The 16,377-nt window shown below is 36.4% G+C and overlaps 1 protein-coding gene across 12 annotated transcripts; it reads right to left on the reverse strand.

Annotated features, from left to right (window-relative positions):
* Positions 1-1,782: 1,782 nt before the first annotated feature.
* Positions 1,783-16,183, reverse strand: LOC124183133 (MAP kinase-activated protein kinase 2). 12 transcript variants are annotated; one of them, XM_046571226.1, is made up of 10 exons: positions 16,014-16,183; positions 14,298-14,376; positions 11,927-12,245; positions 7,466-7,605; positions 7,045-7,109; positions 6,675-6,782; positions 6,385-6,483; positions 6,210-6,285; positions 5,668-5,878; positions 1,783-5,556 (listed from the first exon to the last, which is right to left on the reverse strand). In XM_046571226.1, exons 2-10 carry the CDS (start codon positions 14,333-14,335, stop codon positions 5,317-5,319), a joined length of 1,296 nt encoding a protein of 431 aa, XP_046427182.1. In that variant the 5' UTR covers positions 14,336-14,376; positions 16,014-16,183; the 3' UTR covers positions 1,783-5,316. The 12 variants fall into 12 exon arrangements, with proteins under 12 accessions (XP_046427182.1, XP_046427181.1, XP_046427180.1 ...); XM_046571225.1 differs by having other exon boundaries at positions 15,981-16,183; XM_046571224.1 differs by having other exon boundaries at positions 15,954-16,183.
* Positions 16,184-16,377: the final 194 nt, after the last annotated feature.

The raw sequence follows: 16,377 nt of genomic DNA on the forward strand, positions 1-16,377 counted from the left end.
TAGGCTTTTTATGACTATGTTCCACATGCCTAACCAAAAATTATTGTTGGTTGAACCGATTGGGTCAACAGGTGAATAACGACTGATGGGAGAAACAAATATGATCCAGAGTGAAGGTGAACCTAATATAAACAATTATACAGAAAAACAATAAATATTTTGTGAAAAAAATTATGTAGAAAGAACTGTGTTATGGGGACAAAAAATGTTTTTGTATCTAGTTAAGGTTAAACAATATTTGTTGTGTGGGCGGAGATTAGAGGTTTGTAAATATTACTTAAATGTTCAACATCTTGTCTAAGATTAACGGAATTGGTGTGACCTTCACTCTGGATCATATTTGTTTCTCCCATCAGTCGTTATTCACCTGTTGACCCAATCGGTTCAACCAACAATAATTTTTGGTTAGACATGTGGAACATAGTCATAAAAAGCCTACCTCCACTTCTTGGACACTTGCAAATTAATTTTACTGCTAAAAAGACCTTCTTTAAAAACCTTTTAACACAATGACATACTGACTGTGAAGAAACATAGTTCTTTAATCTTTTTAATTAATGACTTCCAACTATTAACTCCTACATGTAAAATAACTAGAAGATTGACATTGACTACCGTCACTCAAAGAACATTGTCTCCACTAATTGTAAATTGTGAATTCGACTACATCTTAGTCCACTTACTTACAAAAAAAGGTAAACAACACTTAAAGCCATTCTTTTTTGAATTAATCAAAATGTTCTTACTAACCAATAACATATAATAGCCCTAAGAGTATTACATCTACAATATTTAATGTCTGATTACTTCTAGTATTATTATTTATAAAAAAAATTTTTTGTTGTTCTTGACAGTTAAATATATAAATCGTTCTGAGGAGGGCCCATATCCGGATCGAAACGTTAACTAAAAATACGTTTACTTAATTGACCGATCACCAAGATTCTATAATAGGTTCTTTGATGTTACTTCTCGTACAAATATTATAAGTTCGTATAGTTATATCTCGATATTTATTTTCGTATGGATTTTTTTTTAATTTATTGTTTAAAAAAAATTCCAATTACAGGTAAAACGATTGTCTGAAGATAAACCGTTTGTTAATTAGATATATAATAAGCTATGTAGCGTGGACGGTGAAAATACGTGCACGTGTACACACAGGTTCCGTTATAAATCAATCGCAACGAAAGCGAACGCTTCCGACTGACCGAATAGGGTTCTATGCCGTGGATACATGCGGTAAGTACCGTAGCCAAGCCTCGTCGCGGGGGGTCAGCGATCGGGTCATGGGGTGCCAGGTCAACTTCTCTTCGTCTGGCGGCGCGCGGCGGCGGCAGAGGCCCGTAAGCTCGACGATGAATGAATCCCTGCACATCAATGGAACGAGTCGGCGCCTGCGCAGAAGTCGGATAAGCGGCTTCACGCTCGTCCGCTTTCCGGTATCTCCGCTTGCAGCATCACAGGCGTTTTACTTCAACTCGGCTAAATAAATATGCCTGATCAAATCAATATGCCAATGATTACAGTCAAGCGTATGATGTTATTATCGAAATAATTTCTGGATACGTTTAGAGTAACAGCAGCAATTTTTTTAAAACGTTTATACAGAGAATAAATTTTTAACAAATTAGGTATGCGCCCGTGGACCGGCAATCAAGAAATAAATTACGGCTAGGCCGGTTTTGTTGCCTATCCACTGGCGTTTCAAAAACTAGTTTTTAGGTACAATATTACAGTCTGAGGTCATGGTAGATCGAAACAAAAAGATCCAAAAATAAATATCACATACTAAATGCATTTTTATTATTCTTGATTAAAGTATAAGTATAATATTGTAATTTGTATAAGTAATAATCCAACAGCCTAGCTATGACGACGGATAAGGTTACTACAGACGTACCTTTTTTTAAGTGTCAACATTTTGGCGCGATTAATAATGCGAGGAAAAATTTTTGTGTTGTATTCAGAATTCAGTTGCATGAAAATTAATTGTTTGCAATGACATTGATTACGTCGTCTGTCGTGATATCTTTCCATTCTACATAATGATACGTAATGATTAATGTATACCTATATATTTCTATAATATTAGACAAGTGATGATCACAAAGATTAATACATTATTATAGTAATCGATAACAAATAAGTTTACATCAGACTATTATTCATATCAAATTCTTACTAATCATATTATTATGTGTATCTCGAAGTTGTTTTAAAATATTTGCAGATATATATTAATTACAGATTCGAGGTATAGCTCTTTCTCATACTCTAACCCAAGTCTAGATCCCCAAAAAATAACACTCGCACAGAGTACGACAAATCATTACAATTAGTCCGTACGAGTTTCATTTCGAGGGGTACAAGTAGGTCGATGTACAAGTATTAAGTGTTCGCAAAGTATTATTCAAAACTTCCGCCATGCAGCGCATTCTTCAAAGTTCGCATTGATAAAAATAATAATAAACGAGGTCAAGCAGAAAAAGAGAATGAAGCAAAGGAGAAATGAGGAATAATAAAATAAAAATAATATTATTGAAAGGGATGATGTTAAATTCTACTAGTATTTATTTATATTCTTAACAACTTAAAATAGAATAATATAGTCACCTAAGTTATTAAATTAAGTAGTTTGGCCAAAGTTGAAATAGAGATGGAAAGCCATGTATTTGGCTATGAGTTTCTGGATTTTTTCTTCGTTCTACCAAATGCAACAAGCGGAATGCCGTGTAGGAACGCGAGGCCGTAAAAAACGGCAAACTACAACGAAAAAATGAAAAATCTTCAATTTGTGACCCGTTATTTTCAGTTTATGAAAACTTCATGTATTTTATGCATGCAAGTCTAAAAATATTATTGTTTGGTGAATTGGATTATCGAGAGAAATAAAAAAACAATAGTCTAGCATACTATCGATATTGTAACTTCAGCAAAATATTAATCATTGTGTACTATTGTTATTATTAATTTCTTTATCACTTATCCTATTTCCTTATATAGATTTTATACTACTGTTCTATTTTCAACCACGCAACCAGTAACAGGATATAATATTATATATGAACGATCGTATTTGACGACAAATAGAGATATATGCCTATATTTTCAACAAACAATTTATAATTATTATCATTACGGTTATTACCTAAATTGACGTGTGAGCATATCCGACTATAATAATGTATGTATATAATTAAATGCGCTAGACAGCTTAGTCGTAGTTAGCCTCAGTCATAAGAACGGTTAAAAAATATACATATAATATACCTAGATAGTATATTCTAAGCACTGCCTTTATGCGATTCGATTGATCGGTAGCTCTTTAACTTCTAAACGGATTCACTCAGCACAGCGTAGGCTTTTTAGATAGATATATAGGTTGAGGTATCCTACAGAATCGTCTTCCGGATTTTTTTCTCGCAAGGTTTTTATTTTTTTATTAATGAACACGATTTTACTTTATGAAATTGAAATGAAACTGTCACCGTTATTTATAAGCATTGAAAAGCAGTTCCAATTTTTTTGTTTTTTCCTTTGTACCTTGCACTCTCAGACTGAAAAAATTCAGTTTAGGCACTTCTGTAACTCGCATTCGTAACGATTTCACATTGTATCTTCAAGTATAATTTATTTTTTTAATATCAGCACCGTTTTTCTTTGCTTCCTTTAGTTTGTTCTTTGCTTATCCTTATCTCTACCTCCATCATTAGCAAAAGTTTGTACCGAATGATATATTCCTCGCTTTACAATACTTTTCAATTGAAAATATCACCTATTAGGCTCTCGTTATTTGTTATTACAGAAAAACTATCTCTCAGTATATACGTGTATGTTTATATCTGTCTGATTCCCTATTCTGTGGGATAAGAATCTTCAATGTATGAATGAATACGTAAAATACAATATTCGAGTGTAAAGCGGTTTTCTACTGCAAATGGTTGTTCTCATTGACGTTCTGAATTAATACTCAAGTAGTACATTATGCTAATTGTTATACGTTCGACTCGACATTTCGTACTTATAGGGAATATCAGTGGCCTCTTAAAAATTTTCTTGAGAAATTTCGGTACCTCAAAGATATTTCCCTTCTTTTGAGAAGAGCCTCGAATTCACTAGTGATGTAAAAACCACGGAGCTCTTGAAATCCGTCATTTTTTATTTTATCTTAAACGTTGAATAAGATTGAAATGTATGTAATTGAGGGAAAACCCCAAAAGTTGTACATTTCTCAAAAAAGAAAGTTAGAATACGTGAAAACAATGCGATCATTTACACAAAATCAATGATTAGTTTCGTTTGTAGTTAGCCTGATGCGTCAAAATTCCGAATACTACTCGCTCTGTCAAAGACAGAAGAATGTCGGAAACACCTTAATGTTCGGTTTAACTAATATATTTTCATTCATCTGTTACTCTAACAATTACTCACACCTAGAAAATAATTCCTACGATCAAGACTTCAAAACGGAAGTTCTCTTTCGGTTGCACGTATATCAAAGTTCTAAATTCTCATGACAATTCCTTTTTTCTAGCTTATCAAAACTTTCCAAAAAACTCTGAATCTACGGGACGGGATTTTCGAATCTTCTCGAGAGTTATTTGAAATGATATCAGAGATTTTTCTTAAGTTTAATAAAAATTGCTTTACACCAGATTCCAGGTCATGTGACTTCCAGTTTCCCGTTCCAATTACCCGATAATGTTCTCTCGACGATCGGACAGCGGAAAAAAGTAGATTTCGAGGTCTGGACTAGTCTTAGAATGTTGGAAATTTTGCTTACAATATAATTCCTCAAGGATATCCCTCGCGACCAGTCAAAACGCAGAAATCGATACGTCTCTTCCATCTTCCAGTCACGATCAAAGAGAGTGGAAGGAAATATTTAGCATTCGCCCATGGTTAGCCCGTATCTCGTTATCGTCTCAATAGACGTAAACACGCAGTTAAATATGTAAAAATATGTATATGCATGTATAAAAATTTCGTTCTCAAATTCGATTGTGTATTAACTCTCACTTAGTCTCTTTTATCCACGGTGTGCACAACTAATTGAAGAGCACGCCGTTATAAGTTTGAAATAATAATTTGTTCGTCGGCTCTTGTTGTAATATAGCTTCGTATTATAATATTATAATAATTATTATCTTCCTTTCCTCAGTTGTTTTGCTTTCTTTTCTATACTAAAGTATGAAATTGTTAGAACATAATCCTAACCGTTAAAAGACTGTAACCAACGAACCTAGGAAGAAACGTAATAATACGTTTGCGATTACTGTCGTCTCTTATCCCGGCGCGAATTAAGGCGTTGTTCTAGGAAGCTGGCGTAGGGTTCGACGGTGGCGTTACGGTGTTAGCCTGCCGGGCACGCCTGCGTTTGTCCAGCAAAGCATTATTCGTGTTGTCCAACTGCTTCAACCCTGCGGTGTCGTAGTCGACTCGCATCGTAGCAAGGGATCTGGTCATTTCCTCTTGCACTTCAGGCCAGAGTTCCTCTCCTTCGCGAAGCACTCGCCCAGTGTGAAGCGGAGTGGCTGGCACTTCCGTGTGCTTCTGTTGTACATCGCCAAGAAGAAGAAAATAAACAGAGATTAATGAGATATGAAGAGCAAGATCAGCATAGCCTTTCAACCATGTTTTTTTAGATTGTTTCGTCACTCTTACCGAAATCCACTTGTTCCGCATAACTTGATCGATGTGTAGCCTTTGAGCAGGATCTGTGCACAGCATTTCCTTGATCAGATCACGCGCATCCTGACTAACATTCGACCACTCTGGTGCCGGGAAATCGTACTGACCAAGCCTGATCCTTCTCTTCATTCCAGGGGAAATAGCCAAGCCGTGGTTACTGTAAAAAGGCGGAAAACCACAGAGCCTGAAAAGAGAAAGCAACGTGGTCAAACTTCTCCTAGACTTTAAGTAATACTAAAGATGGTTTTAAATGTCGATGTGATAGAATATTTCGCCTGAAAATGTAATGAATTGAGGGAAAAAAATATATGGATACATATATCAAGATCAACACAGACATCTGTGTTGTCACTTTGAAATCATAAGCATTCTGATTAGATAATATAGCGATAGGGAGGTTGATTGCCCGCCTTGTACAAAGCAATAGCATAGTATAGTAGTTATAATGTGTTAATTTATAACGATTCAAAGATAGGAGTAATATGATAAATCGAATTATTGTAATTCTTACTTACAGTATGTACATGATCACACCGAGTGACCAAATATCGCAGCTCTTGTCGTACTTGTCTGGTCCCAAAACTTCTGGAGCTGCAAGAAAAACAAATTTGACAATGAAACATTTACTTTTCATAAGCTACTTGATTTCTTATTATATCATGTATCCAAGTCATGTTCTTTGAGACTTACCGACATAGTAAGGAGTGTAACACGGAGTTTGCAGAGTGTCTTTCAAATGTGTCTCCTTTGCAAAACCAAAGTCTGTGAGCTTGAGAATTCCTGTGATGTCTGAAAATATTATCAAAAGGTAAGTGAAAGAGTAATGATGCATTGAGTAGTGCGTAATTGTGTTATAAATGAAGAAGAAGGCAGGAAGAAGAGTGGTTTATATAACATTTTTATGAAGAAACACAAAGAATGTGTGGAAATTTCTACTCTATACCTATAATATTTACGTATTAATACGATTATAATATTACCAGGCTTCGAGTAAAGTAGATTTTCCGGCTTTAGGTCTCTATGAGCGATGTTCATGTCGTGCAGATGTTTCACAGCTATGCATATCTCGTACATTATTTGTGCCGCCTCTGAAACATATTATAATTAATCAATCACTCTAATAAGGTTGGCAACTCGACATCCCAACGTATTTATTTCTGAGCGTGACAAGCTGAGTATTCAAATCGTGCACATTATAGAAACACATAAATTCTCTCACTATTATACGACGCTTGCAAGCCTTTTAAATCGTGTTTTAAACCCGTACAAGATGGGCGCGACTATTTTTTTCCTTGTCAATATTACGACGCAGCAAAAAACATCAAAGATCATGAAAACTTTGACAATTACCTCTTTCCGTAAAAGCTCCGTCCTGTCGGTCCTGTATCCTCTGAAACAACTCGCCTCCTTCCATGCTGAAAAGAAAAAAAAAAGTCATTAAATGAAATATGAACAGTTTTCAACGGCAAGCGAAATATCTTACATTATGAGAAATGCAAGGAGCGGACAAAATGGCGACACGAGAACGTCCACCTCGTAACTTCAGGTGCAGCGTTTTCTTAGCGAGCTCAGAAGTCATTGAAAAAATTTATTACGTAGGTTTTTCCAAGGTCTGCACGACCGAAAAACGTCGGTATTATGGACGTCGAACATTAAGGGGAGCGGAAATTGCGTAACAAATTCTGTCCTCGATCTTGATGGGACATCGGCCATGTTTGTGTACCGTATAACGCCGGCAGAACGCTAACAAGATCTGTAATATTTTTCTCACCATTCCATCACGACGAGTAAACACTTGTTACCGCTGTACGTATTCTCGTACACATCCTTCACTTGTACTATATGACGACAGTGGGAGGCCCTCCAGTGCAATTCCACTTCTCTCCTAGCTTTCGTACAGTCGTGCAATACCTGCAATTCACACGTATAAATGATGCCACTGTTTTCCTTGCTTTACGACCAGAGTATAAATTAAGTATGAGAATCGGGTGATAATTTAAACTAGTTATGTATCCATGACACCGACAATAGAGCACCGGAGAAATAATTTTTACGAGATTGAAGTTCGTAGGTACGTTATTTTAACAAGCATTTTCACGAAAATTCATATTGTTTACAGATTTCAGCATTATTTTAAATCCAGTAAAGCTCAGTATAGCATTAACAAATTCATCATACTTTGCAATTTCAATTCCTTCGGTTATTCTGAAGTTGCACAATACTGTTTTTTTTTTTTTTTTTTAACGTTTATTAGGTCAAAGTTACTTTAACCATATGATCTTTCCGGGAAACGGGACAGAAATGTCCAGTTCTCGAGATCCGGGTACAAAATCTGGGCGTTGAATGAACTCGGACGAAAGCAACGACCGCAGACTTGGTCGATATGCATCGGACTTGAGCTTGGTTTAAAAAAAGTTGGACCACGTTCCGAGCATTCCTCAGCCCATGCGGTTTATACCTAAATCATCACCTTGCAAGTAAGTTTACTTTTCAATTAAAATTTCACAGCCAGTTTACGTGTTAGAGTGAATTTCTTTTTTATACATTATACCTACACACGTATGTATCTCTTTCATATTATAAATAATCGATCTTTATCTGTCCATAATGATGAATCAATCGAGGGTAAAAACGAAGTTATTGGGAATCACATGATGATATCACGTTCGCTCGTGCGAAATCGCGGTGGTTTCCGCTTATTTAGTTTTTTTTTTTTTTTTTTTTCTTCATGTTGGTTCCTCTGTCGTCACGATAACGCTATCTCCGTGGAGTGCAATTTCGCGAATAGACATATAAAAGAAATGACGTACGAGTACAAGTAGTGTTGATTACACGATAATGGGCACGTTTTTAAAAAGGTTTTGGTTGGCCAAAAATCGATCTCTTTTTACTGATTTCAATACGAGATATAGTCGTACATTGAGTATTTATAAAATATATTGTATTCGTAAGCAGGGCAGATCTATTTAAAATACAAAAATAGAAAATACTGTTATCGTAATAAAAGCTTAGATATCGAAGCTTCGTTTAAAGTTTCGTTTTAAAATTGTTAAAAATCTATAGTAATTCCGATCGATTCCAACTAACGATAATTCATTTTACGCAGACGACTGTTTTCTACAAATTCACTCGAATTTTATCGATAATACACGTCATGGCCTGCATTGTGGTAATATCTTGGCATGCTGTATTTTCTTTCTTGAAATTTCAAGGCGACTGCGAAAACGTCATTCTCCAATACCGTATTTTCGCGAAATGATCGTACGCCTTTCTTGAGTACATTGTGTACTTTATACCTATACAGACGTGACTCAAGTGACGGTAAATCAGAAGACTGTGTTTTATTTATACATACATAGATGGATTGGACGTGTTTGAAAAGTATTAAACGTTCTGCAGTCATGGGCGATTTTTTTTCCGACGTCAACGCAAATCTCTATAACCACATACCACATACCATTTACGACTTTACGGTTTTACGTCTAGAGGATACAGCGATAATGTTCTCAAACTCTTCGACATAGATATTCGTATGTATAATATGTACGGATATGCATGTATAAATGTAAACTTGTACACATGCCGATATATGTTACGTAACAAGGAGAGTTGACAGTAATTTTTCCATAATAGCTAAATTATACGCAATGAATATCAAAAAGATTGCGTCTTGACTTATTTTCAGTTAAATTTTCAGCATTCATGTTACTCTCTACCTTTTGCTGTATTCCCATCTGATTATAAAAAAATTTTGCAACAATGATTGTATCCGATTGAATGTTTTTTTTTCCTGTTTCTTTATCTGCTTCTCGTATTCTATATTCAACTCGAAGATTTTTATAATAATACTCTTTAATAGGCTTGTAAAAGTAAATACAATTTGCATAATGGATTCTCACACGGTTATTTCCACCGAGGAATAGAGAGAGAATGACTACATGCGGCAGCAAGAGTTCAGTGGGAAAGAAAAGAATAGAGAAATCTGATTTTTGTCGTTCATGTTTTTGTACAACATCGATTCAACGATTTCGCAATGATTATACCTATAACACGTGGAGCTTCGGGCATTCGCATTACTTTTTGCTAGTAACGCATATATTGCGAAATCGCATTAACAGACTGTTCCTGCAACACTTCATTTGTATAATCATTTATAAACGATCCTGCCACGTGTGGCGAATAATAAATAATTCTCACTAATTTCTTACCCAATTGAAATCATTTCAATCTATGACAATTTTTTTTTCCTGTATCATTATGGTACAAGGAAGTTCCGCATACAAGATATTTACTCGAGCGGAAGACGATCATGCAACTACTTTGGAAGTTCCCGTGAAGTCCGTAGAAAAACGTGGACAGTTTTTTCCTTCTCGATATTGACCGTGAACTTTATTTTAAAACTAGAAATTAACCGTGACTTGATGGACTTGTAAGTCGATACTTCCGGACAGGATTGTTTCTCCTCAAAATAGGCGATTGATAAAACGGAGGAAAAAAATATTGACGTACGTACCGCAGATAAGAAAGACAATTATAGAAATAGAAGAAAAATGTAGAAGAATACAATGACTCGTAATGTTTGTACAGGCGAATCGAAGAACAGAAAAACAATGTGAACGAAAAGATATCAAGATCGTTCTTATAATTCTTTCCGTTGCAGTGAAAGGTCAAGTTAATTCCACGAATCTACAATATTTATATAAGCACACAAATATATCTTCTGTCCAAACAACAATCATTCAATTAATATTTACGGTGCACGGAAAAAGTTTGTGTATCATCCCTCCAACTATTCTGATGACGTCAACCGTTTTCACGTGACCTACACATAAGCAAGTAACTGGTGCAGAAACAATAAAATGGCAGTCGATACATTCGGCATATCCTTTTGTTTATCCGTCCGTAGCAGCATGTAAACGATTCATGACGATTACTAGTGGGCATTATGAGTTGTCTGTGACAACTGATATACGCTGCGTTATAATACACGCATATAATGTACTATAAGTTGGTATGAAATACGAAGGTTGCATTCCTACGTGAAACTGTTTGCTTAGTACATACGTACACACGCTTCAAACCATCCTAATTTGTAATTCAAGCACATTCTCAACGAGACCACGACAAAATATAATTATTGCTGACAGCGGATCAGATTCGCTGTAGTTTGGTCCCGTTCACCTTTATATTTATTGCTTTGCCGCGAAATGCTGTTCCGCAATCTTTTGAATCGTCGTACTGTTTTTTTTTTTTTTTTCTTCATCGGACTTTTCAGAACCGAACACCGTCACCATAATGAGGTATTTCTCACTATTTGCAACGAATTGGAGAGTAATTACTGTCAATAAAATATCGCCCTTGCGGCGGAAAAAAGGAAATCATTGATTTTAGGACCGCCATGTTTGTTTGAAACCGAAGAATCCGCGTCTCGATCTTAAAATATTGCATCTTCGCAACAACCAGAGGCAGTGAATCTCTCTATCAGTTAGTGGGTTGGTTCTCCGATCACAAAATCGGTGATATGTGACGAAAAACGACCGTAACGGGCCTTAAAAAACGCGAAGTGGGAGCCGGGCGGGGATTTTCTTAACTATCATACTCGTCGTCGTATTTCACGCTATTTTAGCAACGCGTGCGCAGTTCTTTCGATCGGCCCAGCGACCGCAGCTCCCAAATTAATGCTACTTCAAGGCTGTCAGAGTCTAAGCCACAAAATAACTATTCAACTTGCAGGAATCAGGGAATACTCGGAATATCATACAGCTTACGCAATACCGGAATGTTGCTTTCAGCAAGTATGGATTTGGAATGGCGCGGTGCCTTTCTCGCATACGGTGATTCAGCCGTGATTGATCCAACTCTATATAATATCATCAATTTCGATTGATAATGAATTACAGATATCTAGATCGTGATTCCGATACTGTCGTCTGTCATTTGGAAAGATATTCAAGGTTCTCTCAAAATGAGTTTCAGACATATTGTGTAATAACACTTCGCCTCAAATCTGTGGAAACATTGCAGGAATGTTTTTCTTTCTCTTTATTATTCATTAATTGCAATCGGGAAGAGACTGACCCCAGTTTGAATGAGTCATTCGCAGATGACGTAGGCACATACCTATGTACGTACATGTATGCACTATCCATAAACTTGAGACGTGGTGTTAAACACGGATTGTTTGTTTCTCCACGTCTATTTTTCACCCGATTATTCGAAAAGGGTCACTCACCTTGAGCGCGTATTTAGCTCGAGTCTTTTTGTCGTAACATTGAACGACTTTTCCATTTATCCCAAGTCCCAGAACGTGATTGCTTATCTCGTAGTCGTCGACGATGGGGGTTAATTTTGGGAGACGGGTTTCCCCTCTGGTGATAGGACACTCCATGACTGTCTTTCTCTTCGATGCTTTGCTGCAGGGATTTCCCTTACCGACTTTTTCCTTTTCCTTATTCTTTTTATCAGACCGAACGTCGACCTCAGTTTCACTCAGACTCGACTTGACGATTTTCTTTTGCTTCTTGGTGGTTCCTCGAGCTCCTTCCGCTTTTCTACGAAACAATCATTGCCGACCAACTTATTATTAGCCGTGAGATCATTCTCGCTACTTTCACACCAAATCCGTTTTAAAGGCTATATCACATTTGGGGGGGATTCTGAATTTACTTAATTGTATAAAGAAGTGAGAAATGTGATGTGTACGTTTTTTTTTTTTTTTTTTTTTTTAGATCATCCAATCAATTTCATATGATCCCCATGATATACGCATACATCGAACTTACAATTTACATCTAAACATAGTTTTTATAAGCGTCAATCACAAAACCCTTTTTCCAAACAGAAATCTTGCTTGATCATTCGTTATGTTGTTTCCGCGTGGTATTTATATTCAAAGATTTTCCACCTACAGCTGGGTGAATAATTTGAAAACGTAAATCACATGGAAAAGGAATAAATTAAAAAACCGTTTCGGTGTATATTCTTCGAATTAGAAAAATACGAGCAGAATTGAAGAATGTAAAAATAAGAAGTCCGTAGATTCGTCGTAGCTTCGGCGGAAAGTCCTTTGAAACAATTTGAAGCAAAAACAACGGTTAAACCTTAAGTGATAATCTTGTAGAACAACCTGACGGGAAGTAGTCAAACTGTGCGTATATAGCTGATAATAATTGTTTTACAAAATTTTGTTAGAATTACCAGTGAGAATATGACTACAATTATGTGTTAAAAGCTTCGTAAAAAGAAGAGGAAAGATCGACAACGTAACGAATGATTAAAGATTCTAAATGAAAAGAAAAACCAAAAAAAAATATCAACAAAGCAGAAGTTATAAGGATTGGTTAATCGTTTATTGCCATGTATACTTATGCGTTTTCTAAAACAATTTACAAGCGTGATAGTCGTAGATTAGAATATACAGTTACAAATAAATATAGTTAAAATTTCATTATAAAATGGAAACACTGCTGTAGAAATAAAGTGTTATTATGTAAAGTAACGTATAACATGAGGTGAAAACTTTTTCCTTGTCAAAGTTCCTTGCGTATAATAAGAATAAGATGCATAAAGGAGAGTAGAGAAAGAGAGAGAGAGAGAGAGATATTTAAAAATAACACAGCTCTTGACTATCACGGATGCCTTCGCCACGTGTTGATTTAATTTAATTATAATAATATACTTAATACGAATATTTGTACAAATTGAAATGTGTACAAATATAGCCGTTGATAACTTTTAATTATGATACTAGAGGACGATAGTAGTTATGATCATTATCACTTTAATTATTACGTCGAAGTGATAAAGCTCTGTAGTATGAGAAGTTAGAATAAATCGGTTGCGGTATAGGAATGCCATGTCTGAGGAGAAATTTCAAATGTTACAACAGACGTTTCGGTAAGATGCGAATTCTCTATTGGGGGAAGAAAAGAAGGAGAAAAGAGTAGAAATAAGTAGGAGATATCCCGTAATGTAACTGACGAATTTGAATTTGAATTTGAATTGCGTGATTTATTAGACGGGCTTCGTTAAACTGTTTTTTACACCACGCATGCATGTATTATGTATAAAGTCGATACGTAATAATTCGCGAGAATAAATATCAGTGTATACGAAGAAGCACTGGCGATCGATAATAGACACGAGGTTGAAGTTGGCAAGGTTATCGTAACGAAACATTGGTTAAAAACTTACTATTTTCATAGTTTTACAATGATTTTTAAGGAACTAAGCTTTCGAAATATGAGTGTGTTCTGTTTCATAACGGATTTATGAATTTCAGACAATTCGAAAATGGCGATATAACGGTTTTTTCTCAACATGAATCGTTACGATAACGTTACCAAGTTCAATATGATCGATAAACAGCATAAACAAGAAGCGTGCCCAACTGCAGTCGCAGATTTAAAAGTAAAAATAATCGAATGACCCAAAACTAAAGAAGGGCATACATGGGATGCGTGTGTGCGAACATGTGCGTGTGTGTGTGTGTGTGTGTGTGACATAATTGCAGTATATTTTGAAGAACAAAAGGGAGGCGATTTATTAATAATGTTGTAAGTGAAACGGAGATGGGGAGAAAAAAAATTAAAATTTCACGAGACCTCCAAAACTTCCATTTATTAGACGACGATTTTGGCATTGCTGACCCAGCTCAATTCTCGATAAGTTTCTCCCGAAAAACTGTGGAACACCACGTATGTTATAATATTTATACAATACGGTTGGTATAGACAGGCGTAATTTTGTTGTTGTTAAAAAATAAGTACGGATGAGGGAGAAAAATCGAAATAGTCATAAAATGTAAAAAACAGTAAAAACGTACACATATTACTGTCTGAGATTGTTAAAGAGCATTAATGCAATAAGTGTAGAAAAACGAAACGACGAAGCGAATCGCATCCTGGTGAAAATCGGTTAGAACCAGAACACCACACGATAAAAGTAAGTAGTGACAGCGGTGGTTGAGAGAAAAAAGTTTCGGGAAAACCATTTGCACAGGAAGATACTGTTAAGCTTCAGGTATTTGAAATTTACGGCCTCACATACATGATTCCGGTATCACAAGTTATACAGCTACGAACGTATGCATAATATAATATGATGTATGGATATATGATCTATAATGTATGCGTATGCAGTTAGCGCTAGGTGAAAAATTATTCTGCAAATACACCGCATCGTATATTAACAAGTCATATTTATATTCCTTTTCCGTCAACACTTAACAGTTATTACGTATGACAATCTACGGTCTACCGAATACAAAAAAAAACAAAAAAAAAAAAACATTAAAAAATACGCACAAATACAAAGAAATGGTAGTCGAAACAGTTTTTTTTTATAACTACTCGATTGATCGACGGGTATGAAACACGTTTACTCCTACTTCCGCATGTTAAGTGAAGCATGATAGATGTTGTGAAGTTGTATTAAGCTCCGTTTTGACTTGTGCTTTTTTGTTTCATAAAACCGGTCTCGATTGTTTTCTAAAACGATTGGACGGGTGAAGACTTTATCAGTCAGGCGACACGCAGCCGTGTTGTGTGCTTTCTTTCTGTTCACAAACCAATGATTGCACACGTTCGCGTAAGTATAACTCGTGCTTCTAACCGTATATCACAGAAATCAGAAGGAACCACGAGTTGCGGTTCCACGTAGAGGGGCACCATATCTACCTATGCGAACACACATACATAGACTACGTATTGCGGAAGGTGTGTCACGCCAAAGTTCGTACATATGGAGGTTGAGTTCGACGGTCAGTCGGTAAGCGTAAGTAAATAGTCGACGCGTTTTAATTTCAAACTTTCGGAAGGGAATAGTTTCGACAAGGCTGGAGATTGGCTGATTTTTTAATACCAACCAATCAGATCAGTCTTTCATTTCTCTAGTTTTCAAGATGTGTCAAATAAAACACATCCAGTCTCGCGATATAGGCAAATAGAAAAGGCAACGCGTCGTCATTCGTCACTCGTGCCCACTTTTTTTTTCAATCCTTTTCATTTAACCCCCCCCCCCCCCCCCCCCTGCCGACGAGCAAAAGAACCTACTTCCATCACAGAAACGTACAGCTTTTGTTATAACCCCGACAATTTCCACCTCGGACGTACTATGCGATGTTGGTATTGTAGGTAGGTATGTACCTACGGGTGTAAGTGTGCACGTATGTACCAACACACGTATCGCGCTATTCACAATTGGATCTCTACATGCACGCGCACTCCGTGTGGCAAATTTACAACGTGCAAATCACTCACTCTACAGTGTCTATCACTCTCCCTCACCGCGCGCAGTTATGATCGATCCTTAATCCTTACTCCGTTTAGAAAAAAAAATTTCAATTCCCCAACAGACTTTTTCGTTTGGACGATGCACTATGGATAATATACTATATCGTTTAGTGTATTCCCGTGGCCATCTCTCTTTCTCTCTTAACCTACGAAAAAAGAGAGCGTCTGCCGGACAAGAGATCTCGACGAATTCCCGACTCTGACTGTGAGGCTACAGTCTCGCTGGGAAATTTTTCTTTCCCCTCCTCCTCCTCCCCACCACGATTCTCCGCCCCCACCTTACCAGCCCTACCAAATTCCAAAGTCCTCACCGACCAATGAACGAATGGACGGAACGACGCGACGAAATCAAACAAGGATGAAGAAAGGTGGTGGGCTATTAGTTAAACAG

Source organism: Neodiprion fabricii, chromosome 5 (genome assembly GCF_021155785.1).
Source record: "Neodiprion fabricii isolate iyNeoFabr1 chromosome 5, iyNeoFabr1.1, whole genome shotgun sequence".
Lineage (NCBI taxonomy): Eukaryota > Metazoa > Arthropoda > Insecta > Hymenoptera > Diprionidae > Neodiprion > Neodiprion fabricii.